The sequence below is a fragment of the Chelmon rostratus genome, chromosome 15, assembly GCF_017976325.1.
Source record: "Chelmon rostratus isolate fCheRos1 chromosome 15, fCheRos1.pri, whole genome shotgun sequence".
NCBI lineage: Eukaryota > Metazoa > Chordata > Actinopteri > Chaetodontiformes > Chaetodontidae > Chelmon > Chelmon rostratus.
In genome coordinates, this window is record NC_055672.1 from 6,720,155 (window position 1) to 6,742,896 (window position 22,742).

Sequence of the window (22,742 nt, forward strand, 5' to 3'; positions counted from 1 at the left end):
TATTGTGGTTCATTTTTTTTTTTATTCTATTGACAGTTTGTCTTTTTTTGGCTCCACCTCCCGGGGCGTGGGAAGCCAGGGAGAATGTTCTCCTCTTCGTCCAGGAACTCTCTGTTCTCGCCCTGGTCGTCCATGGAGCAGTCGGACTCTGAAGCGCTGGACTTCAGCACCAAGGTGCAGCTGCACGGCGTGCTGTGGAAGAGGCCCTTCGGACGGCCGTCGGCCAAGTGGTCCCGCAGGTGAGGGTGAGGTGTGATCCACCTGCCTTTAGTGGTTTCATCTTTCTTTCTGTTGGCGGGGGGAAATTCAGCCTCTCAAAACTTTGTCAAAACCTGGATGAAGCTTTTAGAAACAAATCTGCTTTTTCTTTACTTTTCAAAGTTGGTATAACAGCTTTTCCTCTGTTTTGGACAAAAATGCTGATTATTCTTACAGAGTGGGCACATTTGGACACATATTTATGCAACATCACAGGGAGAAAATCTCATTATTCCTCTGCAATGAGAGCAAAAACGATTTAACTTGTTTTGTAGCTGTATTTGAAATCATCTGTAGTGACTTTTCCTCTCAGAAAAATATCAAAAATGACCGAAAATTAAGTTTTTTCTTCTAATATCTCGGATGCAATGATGAACATTCAGGATTTTGTCAACCAAACTGGATTTCTTTATGTAACAACAGGATCAACTCATCCACAGGCGTCTCCACATCCCAGTGTCAGTGTATCCTGATATATTTGGATGTTAAAGTGCCTGGATTGGTTCCTTGTGTCACGATAATGCTCTTAGTTTACATAACAGTTAAAACGACAATACACGGTGGATCCAGAGAGTCCATTTACAGCACACTCTTTGTAACCTTTCCCATTTGCTTGTGTCATAAAGATCAAAAGACTTTTCGGTGAATGCTGGTTTGGTTTCCGGTGCCAGACTGCAGACGGCTGAGCTCGGTGATTTCGTGGTATTTGTTGTTGTCACCAGCTTAAAAAGCAAAAAACAAAAACAAACAGCAGTTTGTTTGGAACAAAAAATGTGACTTTGAATGAGTTTAGTGATAATGTGGCAGAATAACAGCGTCACCTGTGGGTGAAGTTAAAGAGGCACTCGTGCAGCTGTATAAGGACTTTTTGGAGGAACTTTCTAATGTCTGAAAAATTAACCCTGGTGGTGTCATTTGAGTTGCATTATGGGAAATAAAGGATCCAGGGTTTTTGAAGCTGGAACAAAAAGTCGGGATATTTCTCACTTTTATTCTCTGCTGCAGACAATCTGACCACTTTAACCAAATCCTGCAGCTTTATGGAAGCACAGAACTAAACCTCTGCTGTGTTCCTTTAACTAGTGTATCAAAGACCTGCTCTTTTTTTTATTCTATCTCATTTAGTATCTTTAATCCAAACTTCCTTTTAATTTCCACAATAACAGAACACTGAAATGACAAGTAAACATATAAATATGTCACCAATGATGCAAGCAACCCCTGAGCCAATCAGTGAGAAGCTGCACTGTCCCTCCAACTTCTACTTAATAATTAACTTATTAGCTTATTCATGGACCAGGTTTAAAAAGTTAAACTTAAGAAAATTTAGTTATTGTTAGCTCAGTCAGTGCAGTATGTACTGTAAAGATAACTGGATTTGTGTGTTCCAATAAATGTTGTAGTTTTTGCAGTTTACATTTAATAATTACTTTCTATATAACCACAATACAACAGTTTTCTGAGGTGTTCCTGAGTCCATGCATTAATCTCGTTTATCCAATCATTCATCCTCACTTGTGAGCGACTGAGCCTTTCCAGGATGCTCCTTTCATACCCAATCATGATACTATCACCTGTTACCAATCAACCTGTTTACCTGTGGAATGTTCCAAACAGGTGTTTTTGGAGCGTTCCACAACTTTCCCAGACTTTTGTTGCTCCTGTCCGAACTTGTTAGAAACATGCTGCTGCATCAAATTCAGAATAAGCAGATATTTACAAGAATCAATGAAATTGATGAGGTCAAACATTAAATATATTGTCTTTGACTGTTTTTAGTTGAGTATGTGCCAAGTTATCACATTCTGTTTAATTTCTGTTTTACTAATTTCTGTTTGACTCAAATGTAGTCACAGTAGCACGTTATTAGACCTGCTCCTCGGCTTTGTGTTGAGAACATCGGCAGACGTTGGTTCCTTTCAGCCCCACAGGATTGACTCACTGCTGCTTTCATTGTCTTCCTCGGTACAAAGATTCTTCATCATCAAAGACAGCTTCTTGCTCTACTATGCAGAGAGCGAGAAGAGAAACTTTGAGACCAACAGGTACTTCAACATCCACCCAAAGGTGAGCTGCTGCATCTTCTCTGAACACCTGTAAGATGTTGAAGAAGGTGGCGGAGTTGATGTTTTTATTGGATGAGCACTTAAACATGTCGGAGGCTTCAGATCAATAGCTGCTTTTATATACAGAAGGTTTCTACCTGAATTCACCAGAAGCAGCTTTCTAAATAACGGCGTGATGTGTTTCTGTCTCAGGGAGTCATTCCTCTGGGAGGATGTGTGGTGTCTGCTAATGAAAACATGGCCATGCCCTTTGCCATCGTGGTCAACCTGGAAGATTTCACTGTAAGACCATGACTGTGTCACACATGCAACGTTTCCCCCATTACTTCATCTCTTATCAGCCTTACCGAGGTTTAAAGGATCATTTCTAAGACAGACGACATGCAACAGCAAATTAATGCAAACATATATTCAGTGCAGAGTCAAAGTTGACAAATCAGCTTGCAGAGCCCAGCTGAAATAGCTCTTTCTAAATTGTCCATTTAGAACTGTAATAACGTGAGATGTCAGCCTAATCCTGCAACAAATGGGACACATAATGGAGTGAATTTAACTGCACACTCAGACACAACTGTGTTACATCCATTTTTATTATCTCTGCAGCCTGTAGATGGAAAATCCACTGTCTATTTTACAGCCTAAGCTCATTATTGACAAGCTGATGTGAAATATTGTACCTCCATCCCCCAGGGCGCCATAGTGCTGGCTGCTGAGTCCGAGGAGGAGCAGGTCCAGTGGCTGGAGATGCTCCAGGAGTCAGGGAAAGTGTGAGTGTTCGACTGACGCAAATTCTTTCTCTAAATGCTGCCGTGACTCTTACAGCTCACTTTGTGTGGAATTTTCATGGAATCGTAGAATTATTGCGACGGGTCCCAGTCCCAGAGTACCAAGTCAGATGCAGCCACAACAACAGCATCTCATGTACAACTTTATCAAAAAAAAACAAAACAAACCAAAACAAGAATGCTCAGACTGTTTCTTAAAAATTATTTCCCCCTCAACGGCTACAGCTTTTAGATGAAGAGTCCACACCAGCAGCTCTGTGAGGCTGTGCCAAAGTAGCTATGAGCTAAATGCTAACACCAGCGAGCTAACATTCCTGCGGTGACAACACTAACATGACGTTCAGCAGGTGTAATATTTGCCATGTTCACTATTGTAGCTTAGCATGCTAGCATGCTAACATTTGGTAGCTAGCAGTTAAGTCAAAGTACAGCAGACGTGGATAGGAATGTCATAAGTTCTGCAAATATTTGGTTATCAACCAAAATATGGTGCTAGAAGATAATGATCCAAATTATTAGAATTCATCCTCTGGGGACCATGAATATATGTATAGCAATTCCATTAGAATCCATCCAATAGTGGAGATATTTTAATAAAAAACAAAGAAATCAGAGGACACATTTTTTGGTCTGAACCTGACCAGGTCTGAGAGAGTGGTAGCATTAATGACTGAAGCAAATGTGTATCTCTGAGGATTCATCCTTTTAGGACCAAGAATGGCAAGATTTCACAGCAGTCCATCTAATAATGACTGAGGCATTTCAGTCTGCGCTCACAGTGTTTTAATGTACCAATCATCTCTCGTTTTTTTGTCCAACAGCACGTGGAAGAACGCCCAGCTGGGCGAGGCCATGATCGAGAGTCTGGAGGCTCAGGGGCTGCAGCTGGCCAAGGAGAAGCAGGAGTATCTGGGTAAACACGGCGCAAGTCCACCTTAAGACACGAGCCTTTTAAAGCTTTAACAAGCAGACGCAGCTCATGTGAAATGGTTTTCTGTCTCCAGATAAACTGATGGAGGAGACGGAGGAGCTTAGTCATCAAAGAGCACAGAGAGAGGTGAGTCCGGCGTTTACTCCATCACACGACGGCAGCGGCGTGTTTTTAGCCTCTGTGGGCACAGGAGATATTCTTGGCCTGGGAATAAAAAGGTTATAACTTGTATTTTTAGGTCAGAATCATTCAAATATTCATGAACTTTGTTTTCATCTTTCAGTTTCTGATTGCTCACTGAATTGTTTAGTGTATAAAATGATAGGAGGTAACATCAAAAGGCTGAAACCAGCCTGAAATCCAGTTTATTAATCGGTGAAATCCTCTGACATAGACGCTCTGAAACAGCTGGGTTTATGTGCAGGAGCTGGAGCGTCTGAACCAGGTCCTGGAGGAGGAGAAAATGAAGTTTGAGGAGGTGGTGCTGGAGCTGAAGGCGGAGCAGGAGCATATCAAACTGTAAACACTGCTTCCTGTTTGTGTTAGAGGATGCTGATCTTACTGTTGGAGCCTGTAAATGACTGTGTGTCTGCTGTGTGTTGACGGCAGAGACCTGGACGGCACAGCTCAGTCCCTGAAAGGTGTTGAGAGTGAAAAAGAAGAGCTGAGCAGTTTAACCATCATGCTGCAGAAATCCATCGAGGTATGAAAACCTTATTGACGAGTCGCTGCTCGATTCGGATCGCGTCATGTTGCAGCTGCTGACGTAACGAGTTATGTAAGGGAGCCTTGAAGTGGACGGTCCGGTCACGCTGCTTCGTAATACATTTCATATTGATGCATCTTTCTGGATCAGTCAGAGGAAGCCATGAGGAAAAGAAAAAAGAAAAGTCAAGAATTAATATAATATTTGACATTTTGTTGATTTTAGATGAGAAGATCGATACCACTCTTATATCTGTGAGATAAATATAAAACTACAGCCACAGCTGGTTAGCTTAGCTTAGCATAAAGAGTGGAAATGGTGGGAAACAGCTATCTAAAGGTGACACAATCCACCAAAGAAACAGTCTGGCCTCCTTAAACTTTCCTACAGATTCACTGAACAAGATTTATCTTGTAAAACAACTGTTTCCCCTCTTTATGCTAAGCTAAGCTAACCAGCTGCTGGCGGAATATTTATACATCTTCTCATCTAACTCTCGGCAAGAAAGCAAAAAAGCTCATTTGACCAAAAACCCAAATTTAACTCAATGGCCACTAACTTTTTGGCTTTTTCCAGAGCTTTCAGTCACCAGTGAATGGACCCTGAATGAGACAGCTTAAAAAACTACTTCCAGTGTAAAGAATCAACGTTCAGTCTTAACTCCCTGTTAATTTCTTGAAACAAGAAATTTAATTTACACTGTAATATGCAGCACTCAGTCATATTCAGGGTCTGAACGTGTTGTTTCGCCCTGCAGGAGCTCTCTCAGGAGAAACAGCGAACCCTGGAGCTGCTGGGGGTGAAGGAGGGACAGCAGGAGGAGGAGGCGGCGGCGGCGGCAGAGGAGAGCTCAGCCCGCAGGAAGTCTGAGGACGGCGAGGATCCCGGAGACGTGGACCTGCTGCAGGACCTGCGACACATCGAGGAGCAAATGAAGGTCCTGCTGGAGGAGAAGGAGCAGGCTGACGACAAGTGAGTGAGAGCTGGGAAACAGAATCCAGGACCAGACTGGGAATACTGGTTTGATGCTGCAAAACCAGAACAAAGACCAGTTATTCAGCATTTTACTATTGTCCTTTAAAAACTTGATTAAAAACACAAACATTACTGGATCAATGCAGAGAGTTAAAAACAGGCAGTGTCGGTTCACCACAGTGCTTCAGGCTGCAGTTACATTTTGGCATCCAAAGGGTCAAACACTGCGGCCTTTCCGGGGAACCTCTATGCTAATGGCACAGAGGATGTAACTACTAGTGGAAATGTGTATTGATCCCTTAACAACCAGCCCATTGATCAGCACCAGTAAGTGGGATATTACAGGCAGCTGCTATTGACCGTGTAGCACTAGTGAACAGTGAAATCTAACTTTCTGTTTCCATGAGCTCTTTGCCTTCACTCTCCTCGTCTTCTCGCTCGTCCTCTGACTGTCAGATGCAGCTGGAAAAACACATACAAACATCATACAGGATCATATTCACACCAGATCCTCACCTGCACTGCAAAACAACAACCCTGCAACAAATACAGGTCAAAATGCATTTTGACTCACATCAATATGTATTGAGGGAGTTAAATTAGACTCCATTTTAACAGGTATTGTTAATGGAAAGACAGATCCAATGATGCAGCAGCATTTCTATTAAAAAAAAAAAACATGTTTTCCTTCATTTTCTGTTCCCGAGAGGGGTTTCTAATATTTTGTCCACCTTGTTTATATATTAATGAGGCGCAAAATAGCAGAAACACCTGATAATGATAAAATAAAGCAAAGATACAACACCAGAACATACAGTCTCATCTGACTGTAGAGTTCAATCAGCGCTGCTGTGGCAGGGAGAATTTATTACAGGATGGTTTCATTGGATTATTAAATTAGAATTAATTATTATATTTACATGGTTTAACATATTCCACATATGTTTGAGATCTTAATTTGTCATTAATTTTAATATATCAACATTTTTTTCCCAGCCATATCGTGATAAAAGAATATATCAAACTACAAAACAATATCGTACAGTGTTATTAGATTAACTGACAGAGACATTCAGCTGGTAAATTCAACAGTTGGCTTCAGAATTAATAAAAGATATTTGAAAGAACATCAGATTTTCAGATAAATAAAAAATATGGGATCAACTTAATCTGAAAACAACACAGTTAGCTTTCTGGCAGAGTTAAATGTGAAAGTCAATAAAATCCTCATGTCTGTTAAATATGAAGCTACAGCCAGCAGCTGGTTAGCTTAGCTTAGCACAAAGACTGGAAACAGGAGAGAAGAGCTAGCTTCGCCCCCTTTCAAAGGGAACAAAATCTGCCTACCATCTCTTAAGGTCACACTCAATATCCTGTTTGTTACATTTCTCATCATGTTCACAGAAAGCAAATAAGTGCATCTGCCAAAAGGTCAAACTAGTCCTTTGACTGGTCTCTTGAAGATAAAGTTCTGCAGTGTTTTAACCTTGAAACAACATTACAGGTGTGCATTCATCTTTGTCCTGCAGAGCTCACTGAGCACAGCGTGTCACCAGCATACGCAGTCCTGACAGCAAAGGCGCATTCACAGAAGCGCCTGAAAGTCCAGAACTTTTAACAACCAAACAGCTGCTCAGCTGCATGATGGCGGTTTTAAAGGGGCTGAAATCCGAAATGAGACCATTTTCAGATCAGCCATAATGTTTCTTCATGTTGCATGTGTGTTTGTGTGTGTAGTGTTTTCCCTGTTTGACGGTGTTTCTGTCGCCCAGGCTCAGGGAGAACGAGCAGCGGGCTACAGTCCTGCAGCAGGAGAGGGAGTACTACTCGTGTCAGGCTCGGACGCTGCAGCAGTCGCTCTCTCAGCTCACGACGGACAAGCAGCAGACCGAGGCCGAGCTCAAGGTAACACAGCGTGACTCAGCTGTTCTCAGCGTGCAGGTTACGCAGCAACGAAACTCTACCCGAAGTCAGCCCAAAGGCCACCAGAGTGAGAAGAGTTAAAAGTGGCCTTACTGGAAGAACTGGCTCAACCTTTACAGTTAATCACTCAAACTATATACTGTGTTTTTGATATTATGTGCACATAAATAGAGGAAAAATGATAAATGTCAGCATGTCCGGCCTGTAGCTGCTCCCTTATTAAAGCCACACAAATGAGTTCCCTGATTTCTGTGCAGATTGAGTCTGACACCTCCCAGACCCCCCTGTCAGCTTTGTTGCCTCTGACAGAGTAGAACAAATGACACCTTAGATTATGGCCACTGGATCACACTGAGCTTTAAGTTCCCACATCCCTCAAAATACTGGACCTGACAGTAAACAGAAGGTTTCCACATTTTTTTTTAGAATCTTTAATCATATTTCCTGTGATTAAAATTTTGCTCCACCTTCACCTGCAGCATTCAAGTGATGAGCACATGAATGCATTAATAATTATAAGCTAGTAACTACTACAGACAAGTTGCTCAAGATACAGCCTCCTGTTTTGTTGAAGTGCCCTTGAGCAAAGTCCCAAACCTCAACTGACTGGTTGCACCAGTCACCTCAGCTCTTTCTCCAGGCTAATACTCCAGATCATGTGTGCTTAGCAGGGTGGAACAGGCTGATGTTGATAATGATATTAGCAGTATTTATTCTGTGTATCCAAATTCAACATGTTATATTCAAATTCAGGAAATGCTGCTCTTAGTTCATCATGTGACAATAATGACAGAAATGACTGTCCTTTTGGTGCGTTGCCTCCTTTAAACCTCAAGAGACATATTGAATTTGAGCCAAAAGCCCAACATTTACCTAAAATATCACAGTAATATTGATTTCACCCTCTTCTTGGTCCACTCAGTTGTGAGTAACATCCCGTGGTCGTCCTGTGTGTCTCAGGCGGAGATAGAGTCTCGGATGGAGCTGGAGAAGAGACTGAAGCAGGCCGAGGAGGCTCTGCAGGACCTGGAGAAAGGCCTGAACTCGCTGGAACGGACCAAAGAGAGCGACGAGAAGATGAGGGGGGATGTGACTCATCTGAGGAGTGAGTGCTTTCACCTACACCTCCATGTCAGACGTGACTGAACGTGCATCTGGTAGACAGTGTGTGCTGCATTAAGTTCACCTGCAGCTGTTAAAGTCAGAGATGTTAAAGGGATTTTTTTTTTTTTTTATGCCAGAATATTACATGGAGTTTGGTGTGATGATACATGAGGATATTAGAATATTTCTCTCAGTCTAAGAAATGTGCAAGATGCAGGTCTCGAGAATAAAATCTAATGAGTGACTGTGGCTGATCCCGTATGATACACGATGTGTTCATGATGTGTGTGTGTGTGTGTTTGGTCACCAGAGTTCTTCGAGGAGTGTATCTGTGCAGCGGAGATCGAGGCGAAGCTTCCAGCGATAATGAAGAACGCCGTGTATCTGCACAAAGCTGCTGCACGCAGAATCAAGAGCTGCCGAATCCAGAGGAGAGCCTCCAGACGCCACTGGTGTAAGTCTGTGCATCGAACGGTGAAAAACACACAAACGTACATTTTTTCACAAGCTCAAAAGTGTATTATTAGTAGGAGAGGCTGTATTCGTACTGGCAGTGACGCACAGGCGTAACAACAGTTGCAGTAGTACTGCTAGTGTTAGCACTGTTAGTGGCAATATTAGCATTAGCAGCAGCTGCAGGTGTGGTAATACTAGCAGCACTACTGTCACTGTTAGGAGCAGTTGTAGTAGCAGTGGATGTGGTTCTTGTAGTGCTCTTGTGGTAGTAGTAACAGCAGTAGTTGTACTAATGCTACTTGTGGCTGCAGTGGTAGTATATGGATGAGAAATTTGCTGTATATCATAAATTTGTAGCCTGTCGAGCTGCAACTGTTGAGCTGATTGTTTTTCTATAAAAAGTTTACAACAAATATTCACATTTGAGAAGCTGAAAACAGATTTATTTTGGGGGGTTTGCTTGATAAAAGAAGATCAAAATGTTTTTCCTAAAAGAGTTCATTGTTGATAGCCCATCGTTCCTGTCTTCCTTTGTTATTGAATGGGGCACCTGTGAGAGTAAAGCACCTCAGTGATTATGTTCTTCTCTCTGCTCGGTCACAGTGAAACACTCAAAGTCTTTTGCTGTAACCAACACTGACGACAGCAGCATGGAGGAGCTGCGGGAGGCGGCCCGACGACTGACCTCTGACAGCAGCTTCAGACAGAGCGTGTACAAGATCATCACCCGCAAAGACGCCACAAATGCAACTGAGGACTGAGAGGGGGCGAGGGACCTTAGCTTTACCTCAGTCCACACAGTGAGTGACGTAGAGATCCTGATCCCAAACCCACCATTAAAACACTGTAGATGATTGTACGCAGAAATCTGTTTGATGGCATCTCTGCAACCTTGAGAGCGATCAAAACGAAGTTTGACAGACGAAAACCCATTCTAAACCTATTCAGTGTAACAGCACTGGTTCTCAGCCCCTCACGGACTTGCTTGTAGCCCCTTTAGAGCAAACAGATCCAGGAACTACAAGAACTGAACTCAGGAACTGAAAGTCCCTTTTGAGCTTTCCTGTTTGTGTTTCCATCACGTCTGAAGAAAGAGAAGAGCGTAATTTTCACGCTTTGTGACTCCAGCAAATCAGATTTTAGTTTTCTCGTTAACTCAACCGTTTTTCACCCGGTTTTCAAAAATCTAAAGAAACTTACACCTCTTGTGTTAATACTGATGTTAGAATCCAGGATTTCCATATTTTGTGAAAGAAGTTGAGCACAGTCAGAAAGTGCTGTCATCATGAGCCACGTTCCCACCAAACACTGTCCGTATAGCATCCTTGAAACCTGATACCAACATGCACTTCCTCGACCTGTTTGTTTCCACCGCAGACTGCACTCTTAAATGTCGGCAGGGTTGTTACCGGGCTTCAGGGCTGACACCCTTCACTTTTCCAGCAACAACAGACGAGATTTGTCTTGGTCTTGAGAAGCTGCAGCATTTCTTTAACATTTACTGTCAGACAGACAACTTCCTGCCAACCTTTTCCTGCGCTGCGCTCACATTCGACGACACTTTCTGCTGCTCGCCGTGTCTCACTCGCTCGGCCACAAACACATTAAGCACAAGACAAAAGAGTGCTGGAGAGTCGGGAAAATCCTACAACAGAGCTCAGACGATGAGACCAATCAGCAGTGTTTCTAGCTCCACCTTTAAGTACCGGCTCAGCGTGCATGGTGCCTCAGCAGAGGAGTAATGCAAAACAGGATGGGCTGGAGTACTTCTATTAGTACCGTTCACAACTTTTTAGAAACGCGAAAATAACCGTTCCAATGTTTAACATGGACTGGACTGCTTGGTGGAAATGTGGCCTATAGAGGAACTACATTTAGTTAGTGTAGGTGAGGTTTCTGATTTCCCGCAGTGGAAAATGCCCTCTTAGTTCCTGGAACTGTTCGGCCGAACCAAATCTGGACATTTCCTCTTACACGGTTATACCAATGAGTGATTATGATGTACACTGATCATGAGTTTCCACCTGATAAGATGCTGTAATGTTACTTGACATTAACACACACTCAACATGTCACAGATCATGTTTGATCATCAGTCAGTCGGCAGTGTGTGACTGTAGCCTTGTACCTATAGAGTTTTCACCATTCTCTAAAAACATACCACCATGATAGATTTACAGAACACAGAAAATATGTAGCCGATAGCACAGACAATGCAAATCCGTCTTGTAAAATGTTTGTTTTTATTATTCTGGTTTTGATTGTATGCACAGATTGTGTCCTTCACGTTTAACAGAGGTTTTTATGAAAACAATGAACTCACGGACGTGTCTGATAGCCACCATTCAATTATTGCTACATCTGAAAATCTGTCCTCGACGAAGCAACTCAATGTTATTCACCCGCAAGCATTTTATGATAATGTACAAATGATAAGTTAACACCAGAAATGATACAGACAAGAAGCCCACATGTCAGGGTAAGGTAAGAGGGAACACATTATGGACTGAACAACATGCCTTGATGCTAATAAAGCTGTGTTTGAACCTTGTACATGTCATTTCATTTATGCAGGTAAAAGGCTGTCGGCTCATAGCTGACTCAGCTGTCTCAATTTCCTGTTCTCAGCAGCACAATCGATGGCACGGCCACGAGCTGAAAATGAATACAAACTCTTGATACGGATGTTTCCAGTAGAGGAGTTCAGTGTGGGGAGAAAAGTTGTTGTCAGGAGGATCGCAGGGTACATCGCCAGCTCTCATTCATCACCAGGACCTGCAACAGATAAAAGCAGAGAGTGATGAATGTGAGTGTAAACAGTACAGCTGCAGTCCATTTACTTCAATAAAACAGATATTAATATATGTAATGCTTTATTCTAACCCCCTGCTCGGTTAAAAACACTGGTTTCTAACACTATACTGGAGTTAGATTAAAATATCCTTACATGTGCTGCTATCTTTGACATCTATAACTGCTCATATGAGTTACCATATATGATTACAGCTATGTTATATACTGATAGACATGTTTCATATGAGGAGTTTAAAGTCCTTTTATCTGCTTACAACTCATTTATAATGTGTTAGAAACCAAACTAGTCAACTAAGCAGGGGGTTACACTATTACTGTAACATTTCAGGAATTGCAGAGTGTTGTATGGAAAAATAAGGGTTAAGTGCACAAAATAAAAAGTACATATAGTATCACATCAATAGAGATCATTGAATTAAAACGATCATGTCAACTTTGCTGTTTTGATTCAGATAAAAATACTTAATACTAAAATTTGGTTGCATGTGGTTTACTTTCCTTCTTTTTAAAGACTGACTCACACACATCTGAACTCTTCCTATTGACGGCTCTAACTTTAGTTCGTCTTGGAAAGCTTCATGTCCAGAGCCTCCACAAGATTAAAAGATGCCGACTTGTCTGCACATGATAAAGATCTTAAAAAATATAATCTAATAGGACTTTGGGAATTAACATCAGACGATCAGTGTTATCTAAAGACAATATAAAAGCAATGAGCCACTGGAGGATGACGTGGACAGTGGAGCACGGCCTCGTGTGGTTTATCGCAAAATCAATTTGCTAAATGCAAAATGTTAAATTTAACCACACACACACTAAATCTATACATTAACAGCAGTTTGATCCAGGCTCAGTTCACACTGACTGGAGATAAGAATATACAACAGGCTTTTGTTAGTTTGCTCTCGGATTTTTAGATTATCTAATTGTTGCATTGTTTCGCTTTTCCTTAGAAATAATTTATTATTGTTAAAGATGCAGCGTCTTTTTTTATGCCCAGAGTGTGATGTTGGCATAATTCAAAAAAGCCACAAGCCAACCTTAAGTGTTGCATTACATCCCTCAACATGTCTGTAAGGATATCAAGCTCTGATACAACAACAAATTGCATTCTCGTGTGTCTTCGATATAATTTTTCAGTAGCTGTTAAATCTAAGTAGCATCTGCAGGTTAGCTGCTTCTCTGATCCACTAATGTTATATATAAAGAGTTAAAATGCATCCACAAATCTGTGGTTTTATCATGTTACTGCATTTTAATACGACCTTTTCTAGATTTCATCTTTTCAGTCTCTGTCATAAGCACCTACAAATCTGCTGTCTCATCCCTCTAACCTTACATCACCTCCCTGTGATTATCCGGTGGGAACAGCGTGGCTCGGTCAGTGCCATAAGCCTGGTCTGCTGGTCTAATGCTGCATCCCAAATTCATTCGGGCTTTTATCGCAGCGGTTAGTGACATTAGCAGGTATCAGCCTGTCTGAAATGCTCGGTCCAGTCTACTTCCTGGCCACAGATGTGCTGCCGGGACAGGTGAAGCTTTTTAAAGGATTTCTCCCTGAATGGGTGGATGCTGCAGTAAATTTCGCTGCCTCACACAGAGGTGAATACAACAAAAGTGATGGCGTGTTTTTCCAATAACGCCCTGCAAAGACAGAACAAAAACAAGTCGTCAGCTCCCCACAGGCAGCCCCCTCATATTCCCACGCACTCTCTCTCTGCTCAGTCATCCACCTTTCGCTGCTCTATCCCGATTCCTATCGCTATGGCAACGACTACATCTGAGGGCAAAATCCCATGTGCATCTCCCTTTTCCTTTTTTTTTAATCTGAGAGATTGTAGGATTAGCGCAGCCAGAGGCCTTTAAAGCCTGTTGTTGGCTCGCATGTCGGCTCATGGGTAAATGCATATTTTTTTCTTCTTCGCACCGTCAAGTCAGGGTCAGTGTGATCAAGGGTTGTTGTGTGTTCTTTAATTGCAAGTGCTGAGAGGCAACAGCATGTAACAAAACGGAAGGCGTTGCATAATCTGTAAAAACAGTAAAAAAGTGGTACCTTTTTGACCTTGACTTGGCCACCAGGCGGCTGCGCTGGGAGCAGACTGGCCGCAGTTGAAAGGTGGCTTCGCTGTTTACTGTGATCTGACATGAAGGGGAGAAACAGAGGGAGTCCTTGAAGGGAATAAGAGGGCGGAAGAACAGCCCTTGCTGCAGGAATCAGCGTCCTCTGATGCTTCATCAGCACAGGGCTGCATTGTCAGCGGTTAGTGTCCAGCCCAGGGCTTCACTTCCATGCTATATCTAGCTGTGTCACAGTGCATGTATCAAAAGGATCCCTCGTTTGCTTTGGGGTCTGGAACCATTTGCGTTTAATTCTCCCTTACAGGAGTGCTCCCTTAAAAGCCTCTGCAGTTGTCATGGAGTTGTGCTTCCTGGTAAACAAAGACTCTTTTCATTCCCGCACAGCTTTCAGTCCAGTCGCTGAGTTAGACTGAGCAGAGGGCAAAGAGAGGGAGAGAGGAGGGGTTGTGATGCTTCACAAGGCGGCTCTCTCTATGCTCTCATCTAATATGAAGTCTACTGTATGTCCCATACAGGCTTTGCTGTTAATTTATAACAGCCGATATAGTTTGTAGTCTCATTACATCCATGATACAAAGTGATTTGGTTTGATTTGACAGGATCTATAAGAAAAACTGATGGTCAAAAATGTAATCAAACCAGCTGATGGGTTAAGATTTCTAAGGAACAAAAAAAACCCACTGAGTCTTTATGGGAAAAAGGGTAAAGCCATTGAGTGATGAGGGCCACAATGGAGGCAAGAGCCAAGCACATGACCAGAAGTAAGGAGTCCACAACAAAGCTATGGGTCTATTTCTCATCCAGGCTGGCTTTGAGTTGAGCTTCCAGGGCCATTTTATCAAAAGTACGCATGTTGGTCTCCTCCCGCACTTTGTCTCGCACATGAAAAGAGGCTCGGGCCACAGAGCGAGCGCTCTCCAGCACCGCCCTCTTCTCCTTGAAGATTTGCTCGCTCTTCTCCAGCTTCCTCTCGATGGACTGCAGCAGCTCCAGGCGCCTCTGCTTCTCCTCCTCTTCCACTCGCTGCCTGTTGAGCCTCTGGAGTCGTTCCTTCTCCTGCCGGCTCTGGACGGCCCGCTGAGCCTTCTCTTTGGCCCTCTCCTCGGCCACTAGAGCCGCCTGCTGGGCTCGTTTTTCCGCCTCCTTGACTCGAGCTTCCAGAAGCTGCTGCTGTTGCTTCTCACGCTTCTCTGCCGCCTTGCGTGCTTTCTGGATCTGCCTCTCCTCACGCTTGGCCTTTTCTTTCAGCTCCTGCCCTCGACGCTCAACGATCTGTTCGTAATTCTCCAGGGAGCGGCTGAGCTTCTCCTCCGCCGCCCTCCTGGCCTCCTCCCTCTCCTCCTGCTCTCTGCGGGCGATCTCCTGTATCAGGGCGGCATGACGTCTCTTCTCTGCTTTGTTCAGACCTCGTCTGTCCTCCTGGGCCTGGTGCTCCTTCTCTTGCCTCTTCAGCTCGGCCATGGTGAGCTTCTCTTTCAGCAGCAGCCTCTCCTGCTCCAGCATGGCCGCCCTCTCCTCCTCCAGTGCCTTCAGGTTCTGTTCCTGAAGGGCTTTCTTATGCTTCTCCTCTCGTGCCGCCTGCTGTAACCTCAGCAGGCGACTACGCTCCTGCTGCTCTGAAAGCTCCCTCCATCGCTCCTCGTTCTCCTCAGCCTGGCGCATTTTGGCAGCTGCTGACTGTCGCTCCTGCTGGCTGAGCCGCCGCTGACGTATCGACACCTGGGTCTGCCACACCCGCTGGCACTCAAGCACAGCGCGCTGCTTCTCTCGGTCCTCCTGCTCCCGCCGTAGTTCCTCCATTCTGCGTTCACTATCCCACTGAAGGTGAGCCACGTAGCGGGTCTGACTCATGATGTCCTCCTCCTGGTATCTGGCGAGCATCAGAGCCGCAATCTTGCGATCACGCTCGGACACGGCCTTCAGGCCTCGACGCTTCACCTCCTTCACTATGCGCTCCACCTTCTGTGTGGTCTGAGGAGAGTGGCTCAGGTCGCCCAGGCTGAGGCTGCGGCCCATCAGGGAGTTGAAAGTGGCCATAGTGCGAGCTCGAGGACTGGAGACTTTAGCCCAGTGATCTCGGGCACCATCCCAACTGTATGAAGAGGAAGCACCTGACTCTGATGAGGTGCATGTAGTAGTAGTTGTGGTGGTGGAGGTGGAAGAGCAGACGGGATCCATCCTCCGCTGTAAGGACTCTAGCGAATGGCTCTTTCCTCGCACCTTGGAATGAAATCCAAGATGTCCGTTGTGCTGCGAGAACTGTCCTCCTGTTACCCCGTTCAGAGGCGTCCCAGAGCTCTGAACTGTAGGCTTTGACACAGATGGTGTTAACGTAGAGTTGGCTCTGGGGAAGGAAGGAGGTTTTGGTGTGGATCTGGGGAAAGTGTTTGAAGATTTCCCGCCTGAGGGCTTCCTGACTACTGCTGGGGGGCCAGACGAGAGCGGACGGGTGGTTTTTACTTGTTCGGCTGAAGATGACAAAGGATGCTTGGCAGGCCCTTGGAAGCCACCCTTGGAGGATGGTGTAGAAGGTGTGGAACCAGTTTTTGAGGACTGAGCAGACCCTGCATGGAGAGATTTTTGGGAGGGACTAAGACTGGTGGTGGCGGCTTTAGATAAAAGAGCTGTGCCTGTTTTAGAGGTTGGACCTGATGCTGTAGCTCTAGAGGATGCTGCAAAATCAGCGGCTGAGCTAGAGGTCACCGGCCCAGATTTAGGAGGTTGCGTGGAGGCAGAGGAGGCTTTGTGCTGCTGCTCCACAGAGGAGGATGACGCACTGCTGCTGCTATTGACTGTTGCCTGCAGAATCCTCCGTTTTTCCTCTCTAACAATCCTCTCCCTCTCCTCCCTGCACTGCCTCAGTTTGGCGTGCCTTTCCCTCTCGTAGACTTCAAACAGCCCTGTCGCGACACGCATGGACCGACCGGGGGCCTCCCGGGCAAAGTCAGCCAACGGGCGGGGCAGAAGCTCCACAGGTTTGACCCCACATCGAGCACACGCCTCCAAAGAGTGGGGGCTTGTTAAAACGTAGCGGCTGCCCTCTGCGGCGGGTGAGTCGAAGTTGTACAGGTCCAGGTGCAGCTTGGGTGATGTCTGAGTCTGTGGTTGCTGAGGTGGGGTCCCCTGAGAGGTGGTGTCTGGCCCCGGGTGGGATGCAGCGTGGCAGGGGCTCGGCTCAGAACTGCCGGTGGGTGGTGTCTCAAAACCGGCATCACCATCCTCCTCTGTTGTCGTGCCATCGGCCTGTTCTGGCAGTCGAGGGTCTTCAGCGGCCACGGCTGGTGTCTCGAGCTGTGGGCCTTTACACTTATTCTGCTCCTCAGCCTCCGAGGGGTCAACCATAGTTGGCTAATACTGCAGGTGGAGATAAGGGAGGTGGGCGTGAATCAATGGAGGGAGGGAGGTTGTATGATACATGAGGGGGAGTGGATAAAATAGTGAGAAGAGGTTTTTAATTAGAGGATTACAGCATTCGGTTCAAAGCTTAAGAGAGATGCAGTCTGTGGGGGAGGGTCATAATGCAGGTCCAGAGATGCATGCATGCATGCATGAGCACATATTCATGTACAGATTTTTACTCCAGATGAGACATTTTCCCCTTAGGGAAGTGACATAACATTCAAAAAAACACCACAGTCCTTTAATAGAGGGTCTATTTTTGGCCGAGTTACTAGGCTGAGAGAATTTGATTACTCATAGCCACATTTTACACTCTACATCACACAATCAACCTACAAATACCTTTGAAACCAGGTCCTGCAACATACATGCTGATGGTAAACGCTTGATCTAAAGCACCTGAATGAGATTCTATGTGGTAAACAAGCACTGGACAAATGTATTCAGCTGCCTGCTCACCATCATGGACTGACACCTTACAAACAGTGAACAGTGAAGGCCTCGACTTTTCTGTATCAGCAGGACACAGGCAGAGAATATCTGCACTCTCACGTTACAAAAGGACACATTTCAAAGCCACGTTTCATTGGAGATGTGGCTGCGGTTTGCTGTTGTGTTACAAAGACGATATTTACACAGATTTACTGCTGTTTCATCCCGTGGGTTGGATGGATTTCATGCGGTGGCGCACCACGCAAACATCCACTGACCTGCCAGTTTGCAAAACGTTTTCTATACCGGTGCTTTGTTCCCCTTGAATCCGTCCAGCGCCCCTTGTTCCCTGCATAATATCAGGTTTCAGGGAAAAGGCTGCGGCCGTCGATCCAGCGATGGAGCATCACATCGTCGCAACCTCCATCGACACGACAGACACAGACGGAGCCTTTCGCAGCCTGTCGGTCGGCCGAGCAGCAGAGCTTCAATCCGCACTGTCCGATTAAAAATTAATACAAAACCGTCCCCAGAGTCAGATTCACTTCTCAAGAGATTAAAAAGAAATCTCCTATCCAGCTTCCTCCGATCCTGCCTCAGCAAAGTGCATCCCGTAAACATCCACCTGCTCTCTACTCGGCAGCATCCCTCCACTCAGCCTCCTTAGCTCCGCCCGCTTGTGGCAAATATGGTAAAAATACTGTCTGCACGCTGCAATGAACCAAGCGCCTCTGCGCTGCTCTGACACGCCTGGAACATACAACAAAAGGCTGATCTGATCTGATCTGATGTGCAAAGTTCTCCTACAGGCTTTTCTATCAGAGACTACAGAAGGAAAATGTCTTCATTATGATGTTAGTCAGGATCCTAAATTATTTCCCGCTGTATAATTTTTGCGCGGTTGAGCAACACAAAAATCTGCTTAGAAAATGTCAAACATTTTATATGCGAGTCGAATCTGTCTAAAACTACATGTCTGTTTAATCTGTGCATATAAAGTCTCATCACATGTAAAAGCTGCCATCTGCCATCCTGGATATGTGTCAAATGAAGCAGACTGTGATTGCGCCACACAGCCACTAGAGGGCACTGTGATATAATAGATCTATGCTTCAGAGATCTCAGAGGGGTTAAACTAAAACAGGTTTTATTAAATGCGAGATACTCAATGTCTGTAACAGGCTATGACCAACATGACTTATACCCAGCTCACTATTTACCTTATTTTATTTTACATTTAAAAAACAAAACAAAATCAGCATCTGTACAACTAAATGTATTAATTAAAAAAATGTGATTTTTTTTAGCTTTTTTTATAGAGCTACAACTGTATTAACTCTCTGAACTGTCATTATAAATACGATGTGTGGAGACATAAGTTTATGGTCATTTTCACACAAAAAACAAAAAACGAAAAAAGGACATTGCAGCTGCTACAGCCACACATGTGCCTGAAATTAATGATGGCTGGATTCCATTCAGCTGCTTCAGTTTCAGATGTGTTACGACAACATCTTTTATTTCAATTAAGAGTTTTTGGTAATACTTTAAGTGCCCCCTACTCAGCATCTATAAGCATATATATAAACATTCAACAGTTGTTTCTAACACACTATAATGTAGTTGTAAGCAGGTACAGGTGTTTATTCATGTAGAGTATTTGTCAGTAATTACCTTCTCCTATGAAGAGCTGTTTTATATTATTACAAATGTTTTTCATAATCTTGTCATCAATATCTGCTTCTACCCCAGCCTCCACAGTAGGTGCCCACGAGAGGAGTTATAGTTGTTGAAAATTTCATTAAAAAAAATTATATCTGCCTTCAAGTACTTTACAATGTGCTATAAACCGTTTAATAAATGTTTATATACTGCTCATAAATGCTAAATAAGGGGATTTAAAGTGTTGCAGATTTCCTTAAATCTAAATACAGTTTTCTAAATCTGTAATTTATTTCTATTGAATGAGCCTAACTCAAATTTCCATGGTTTCTAAAAGAATATAGAAGCTCTCAGGGTTGAGGAGCGTCCATCGGCCCACTGCAGCCCTACACCCCCACTGAGTCTGAAGAGGAATAAACTGGAGTTATTTAATAAAAACAAGTGGGACACGCGCTGTGTTGCCTAACTGATACCTGTGCAGGACATTTTGTTCGAGGTGAAAGGTCAGGGTCACAGACAGGTGAGTCAAGATGATGCCTCTGATATATGTTTTTTATTGAAGATTTATTTAATGCAATAGTGTTGTTGAGATTGATCTCTTTTCAGGAGAGACCAGAGAACAACATTACTACATTACTGTTGTTACTATCACTACAGTTACTGCTACTTTTGCCATTGCAACGTCTTGTATCTTAGCCATTACAGGTGCAACTACGAATATTTCTACCACTCTCACTAATACTGGTGCTGTAACATCAACAGCAGCTACTACAGTGCTTCTACTTGTTCAACACCTACCACTGTTATTACTATTATCCCGATTCCAATAAGGTTGGGTCGGTGTGTAAAACGTGAATAAAAACAGAATGCATTTGCAAACAAACTGTGTTTACTGACAATAAAAAATCATGGTAGTTGGGTGTTTCCGTGACCACAATTACCTGAATGATGTATGGTGTATTCACTAAGACAGACTGGTCTGGTTTGGTCCAGTCGGAGCAGCTGAATCAGGATTAGATAACTCTGGGTGAAAATCACAGTGATGATGACCCACTAAACTCCTGACCCGGTGTGAGGAACAGTGCGAGTTTAATTGGCCCCGCCCGTGAGCCGTATCAGGAGGACAGCGGGGAAACAAGTGACAACAGGGAACGTGCTGGCTGGCTTGTTAACCGGGGGCATGGGGTCTGGGAGGGGGGCCAAAGGGGAGCAGGGCATGGTGTGGTTGCTGCACAGTTCACTGGTGCAGGGGTATGCTCCACAGAATTTTTGTGTTTTTGTTTTTGGTACTGTAGGTCATGCTCCCCACCACCAAAGCTGGACTGGGGGTTCATCGAGAGGTGAGCTGCTCTGTGCAGTCATGGAGACCACTGCGATGCCTGGCCGGTGGTGAGGGCCTGGAGCCTTCCCTTATCTACTGGTTTTGTGGTGGGAACCAGTCTAAAGGTACCAAAACCCTGACTCAGAGTATGAGGGAATGAAAAAAGGTTCATTTTAAAGTACAGGAATTTAAGTGGTACTCGGGACTCTAACTACCTCTTAAGAACACAAAATGCAGTTTATTTGACAGAAAATGTTCATCCTTCAATATTTCACAAACTAAGCACAACCTAAAGGCACATTTATACCCTGAAATCTCTAATTTAATTTACCAAAGCATGAATGTAGCATGAACTCCACTCGCCCTGTTCTCCACCCTGATGGTGCAGCAACCAACATACTACAGGAAACACTATTATCAAATTCACAGGTTAACAGTTTACTTTTACAAACAGGCCTGTGAGTGCAATGATTTTCTCTGAATATAAACCCACTGTGGAAATTACTGCAATCAATCAATAAATTGATCATCTTAAACTAATAAGATGTTTATACTCTACTGTTACTCTGCTGTTTTGTTTTTCTTGATTGTTTTGTAAATGAAAATGATTTGTTAACAGCATCTTTGGGAAAAAAAAAAATACACATATTTTGCATGACAGCATGAAACTAACACATTAAACATTAAAAGTTCATGACCAGAAACAGTGAAATATACAAAGTGTAATAAAGTCCAGTGCTTCAATAAATAAGTCTGCTAATGCAGGAGAACTCTGGGCTCCTGTGCACCAAGTACAAACTGCTTCTATATCAGTTCTCCTGTGTGGAAAATCCGTTAGAGAACTGGGAGATCTCACAGCAATGATTGATTAAGACGTCTTAAGTTAGAATAACAAAGCGAAGGTGGTATCAGTGCAGTTAAGAGGATCTATGTGCCTATTTTTACACTGAGGCAACAAATGAATCCAGCCAAGAGATTACAGGCAGGGAGAAACTCAGACAATAACCACTTTTGGCTACATGACTCAGCAGCCTCAGCTGAGATGAATTCACCCATTTCATTTCCCTTCAAGAGGCAGATCTGATTTTCAGCTCTACACGTGTGCCGAGCTTTGACAAGTACGGATAAAGACATGGCAAACTCTTTTACAGACCTGGAAATAAAGAAGACACAGTCGGTCTCAGTGCGTTTCCACCTCTCCAGAAGGCTACTGATTTTCCACATTATTATATTTTACTACTATTGTAGTGGATCGTGCCAAGAGAACACCGTAGGGGTGTTCGCTCAGAGCGGAACATTTTTACTGAGTGTATGATGCTATTCAGTGAACCCAATGTGATGATGTACCCTGAAAGACTTCTACAATGTTATTCATGTCACTTTTTACAAAACCAAACAGCTTCTGGGATGCAAAGACTGAAAAATATGAATAATTTATAAATTATAGGCTTCGATGACTGATATTTGTATTTTAGATCATTCACTTCTAATATGCAAGTTTTTCTGTTGGTTTCTGCCAAAGTTATATTATATACTACTACTATTTACTTTTTTAAAAAAACATTAATTTGTTTAAATAAAGGCTGTATGTATCCTCAGATTTCCCCCACCATTAAAACTGTTGCAGTAAATTAACAGTGAAATCATGTAAATTATTTTTAATATTTAATAAGTCCTGCCAAGATTATAATTCTTTCAATCATAATTGTTTGGTCATGTATAATTTGATTGATAATTGGAACAACATGTAATCTTCTACCAACTGAGTCTAAGCTGTTATCTGGGATGACTTATTTTATGGGTTTGTATTATATCCAATTTCCTAGGAACT

General features: G+C 43.6%; 2 protein-coding genes across 2 annotated transcripts; one reads left to right on the forward strand and one right to left on the reverse strand.

Annotated features, from left to right (window-relative positions):
* Nucleotides 1–84: 84 nt before the first annotated feature.
* plekhd1 (pleckstrin homology domain containing, family D (with coiled-coil domains) member 1) lies at nucleotides 85–11,754 on the forward strand. The gene is made up of 15 exons (XM_041954049.1): nucleotides 85–239; nucleotides 2,232–2,325; nucleotides 2,517–2,606; nucleotides 3,015–3,091; nucleotides 3,931–4,022; nucleotides 4,114–4,166; nucleotides 4,465–4,559; nucleotides 4,650–4,743; nucleotides 5,504–5,575; nucleotides 5,612–5,718; nucleotides 7,494–7,626; nucleotides 8,605–8,749; nucleotides 9,059–9,202; nucleotides 9,585–9,590; nucleotides 9,808–11,754. Exons 1-15 carry the CDS (start codon nucleotides 85–87, stop codon nucleotides 9,963–9,965), a joined length of 1,515 nt encoding a protein of 504 aa, XP_041809983.1. The 3' UTR covers nucleotides 9,966–11,754.
* Nucleotides 11,755–14,886: 3,132 nt separating this feature from the next.
* On the reverse strand, nucleotides 14,887–17,439 carry ccdc177 (coiled-coil domain containing 177). Its single transcript, XM_041954588.1, has one exon. The coding sequence runs from the start codon at nucleotides 17,437–17,439 to the stop codon at nucleotides 14,887–14,889; it is 2,553 nt and encodes an 850-aa protein (XP_041810522.1).
* Nucleotides 17,440–22,742: the final 5,303 nt, after the last annotated feature.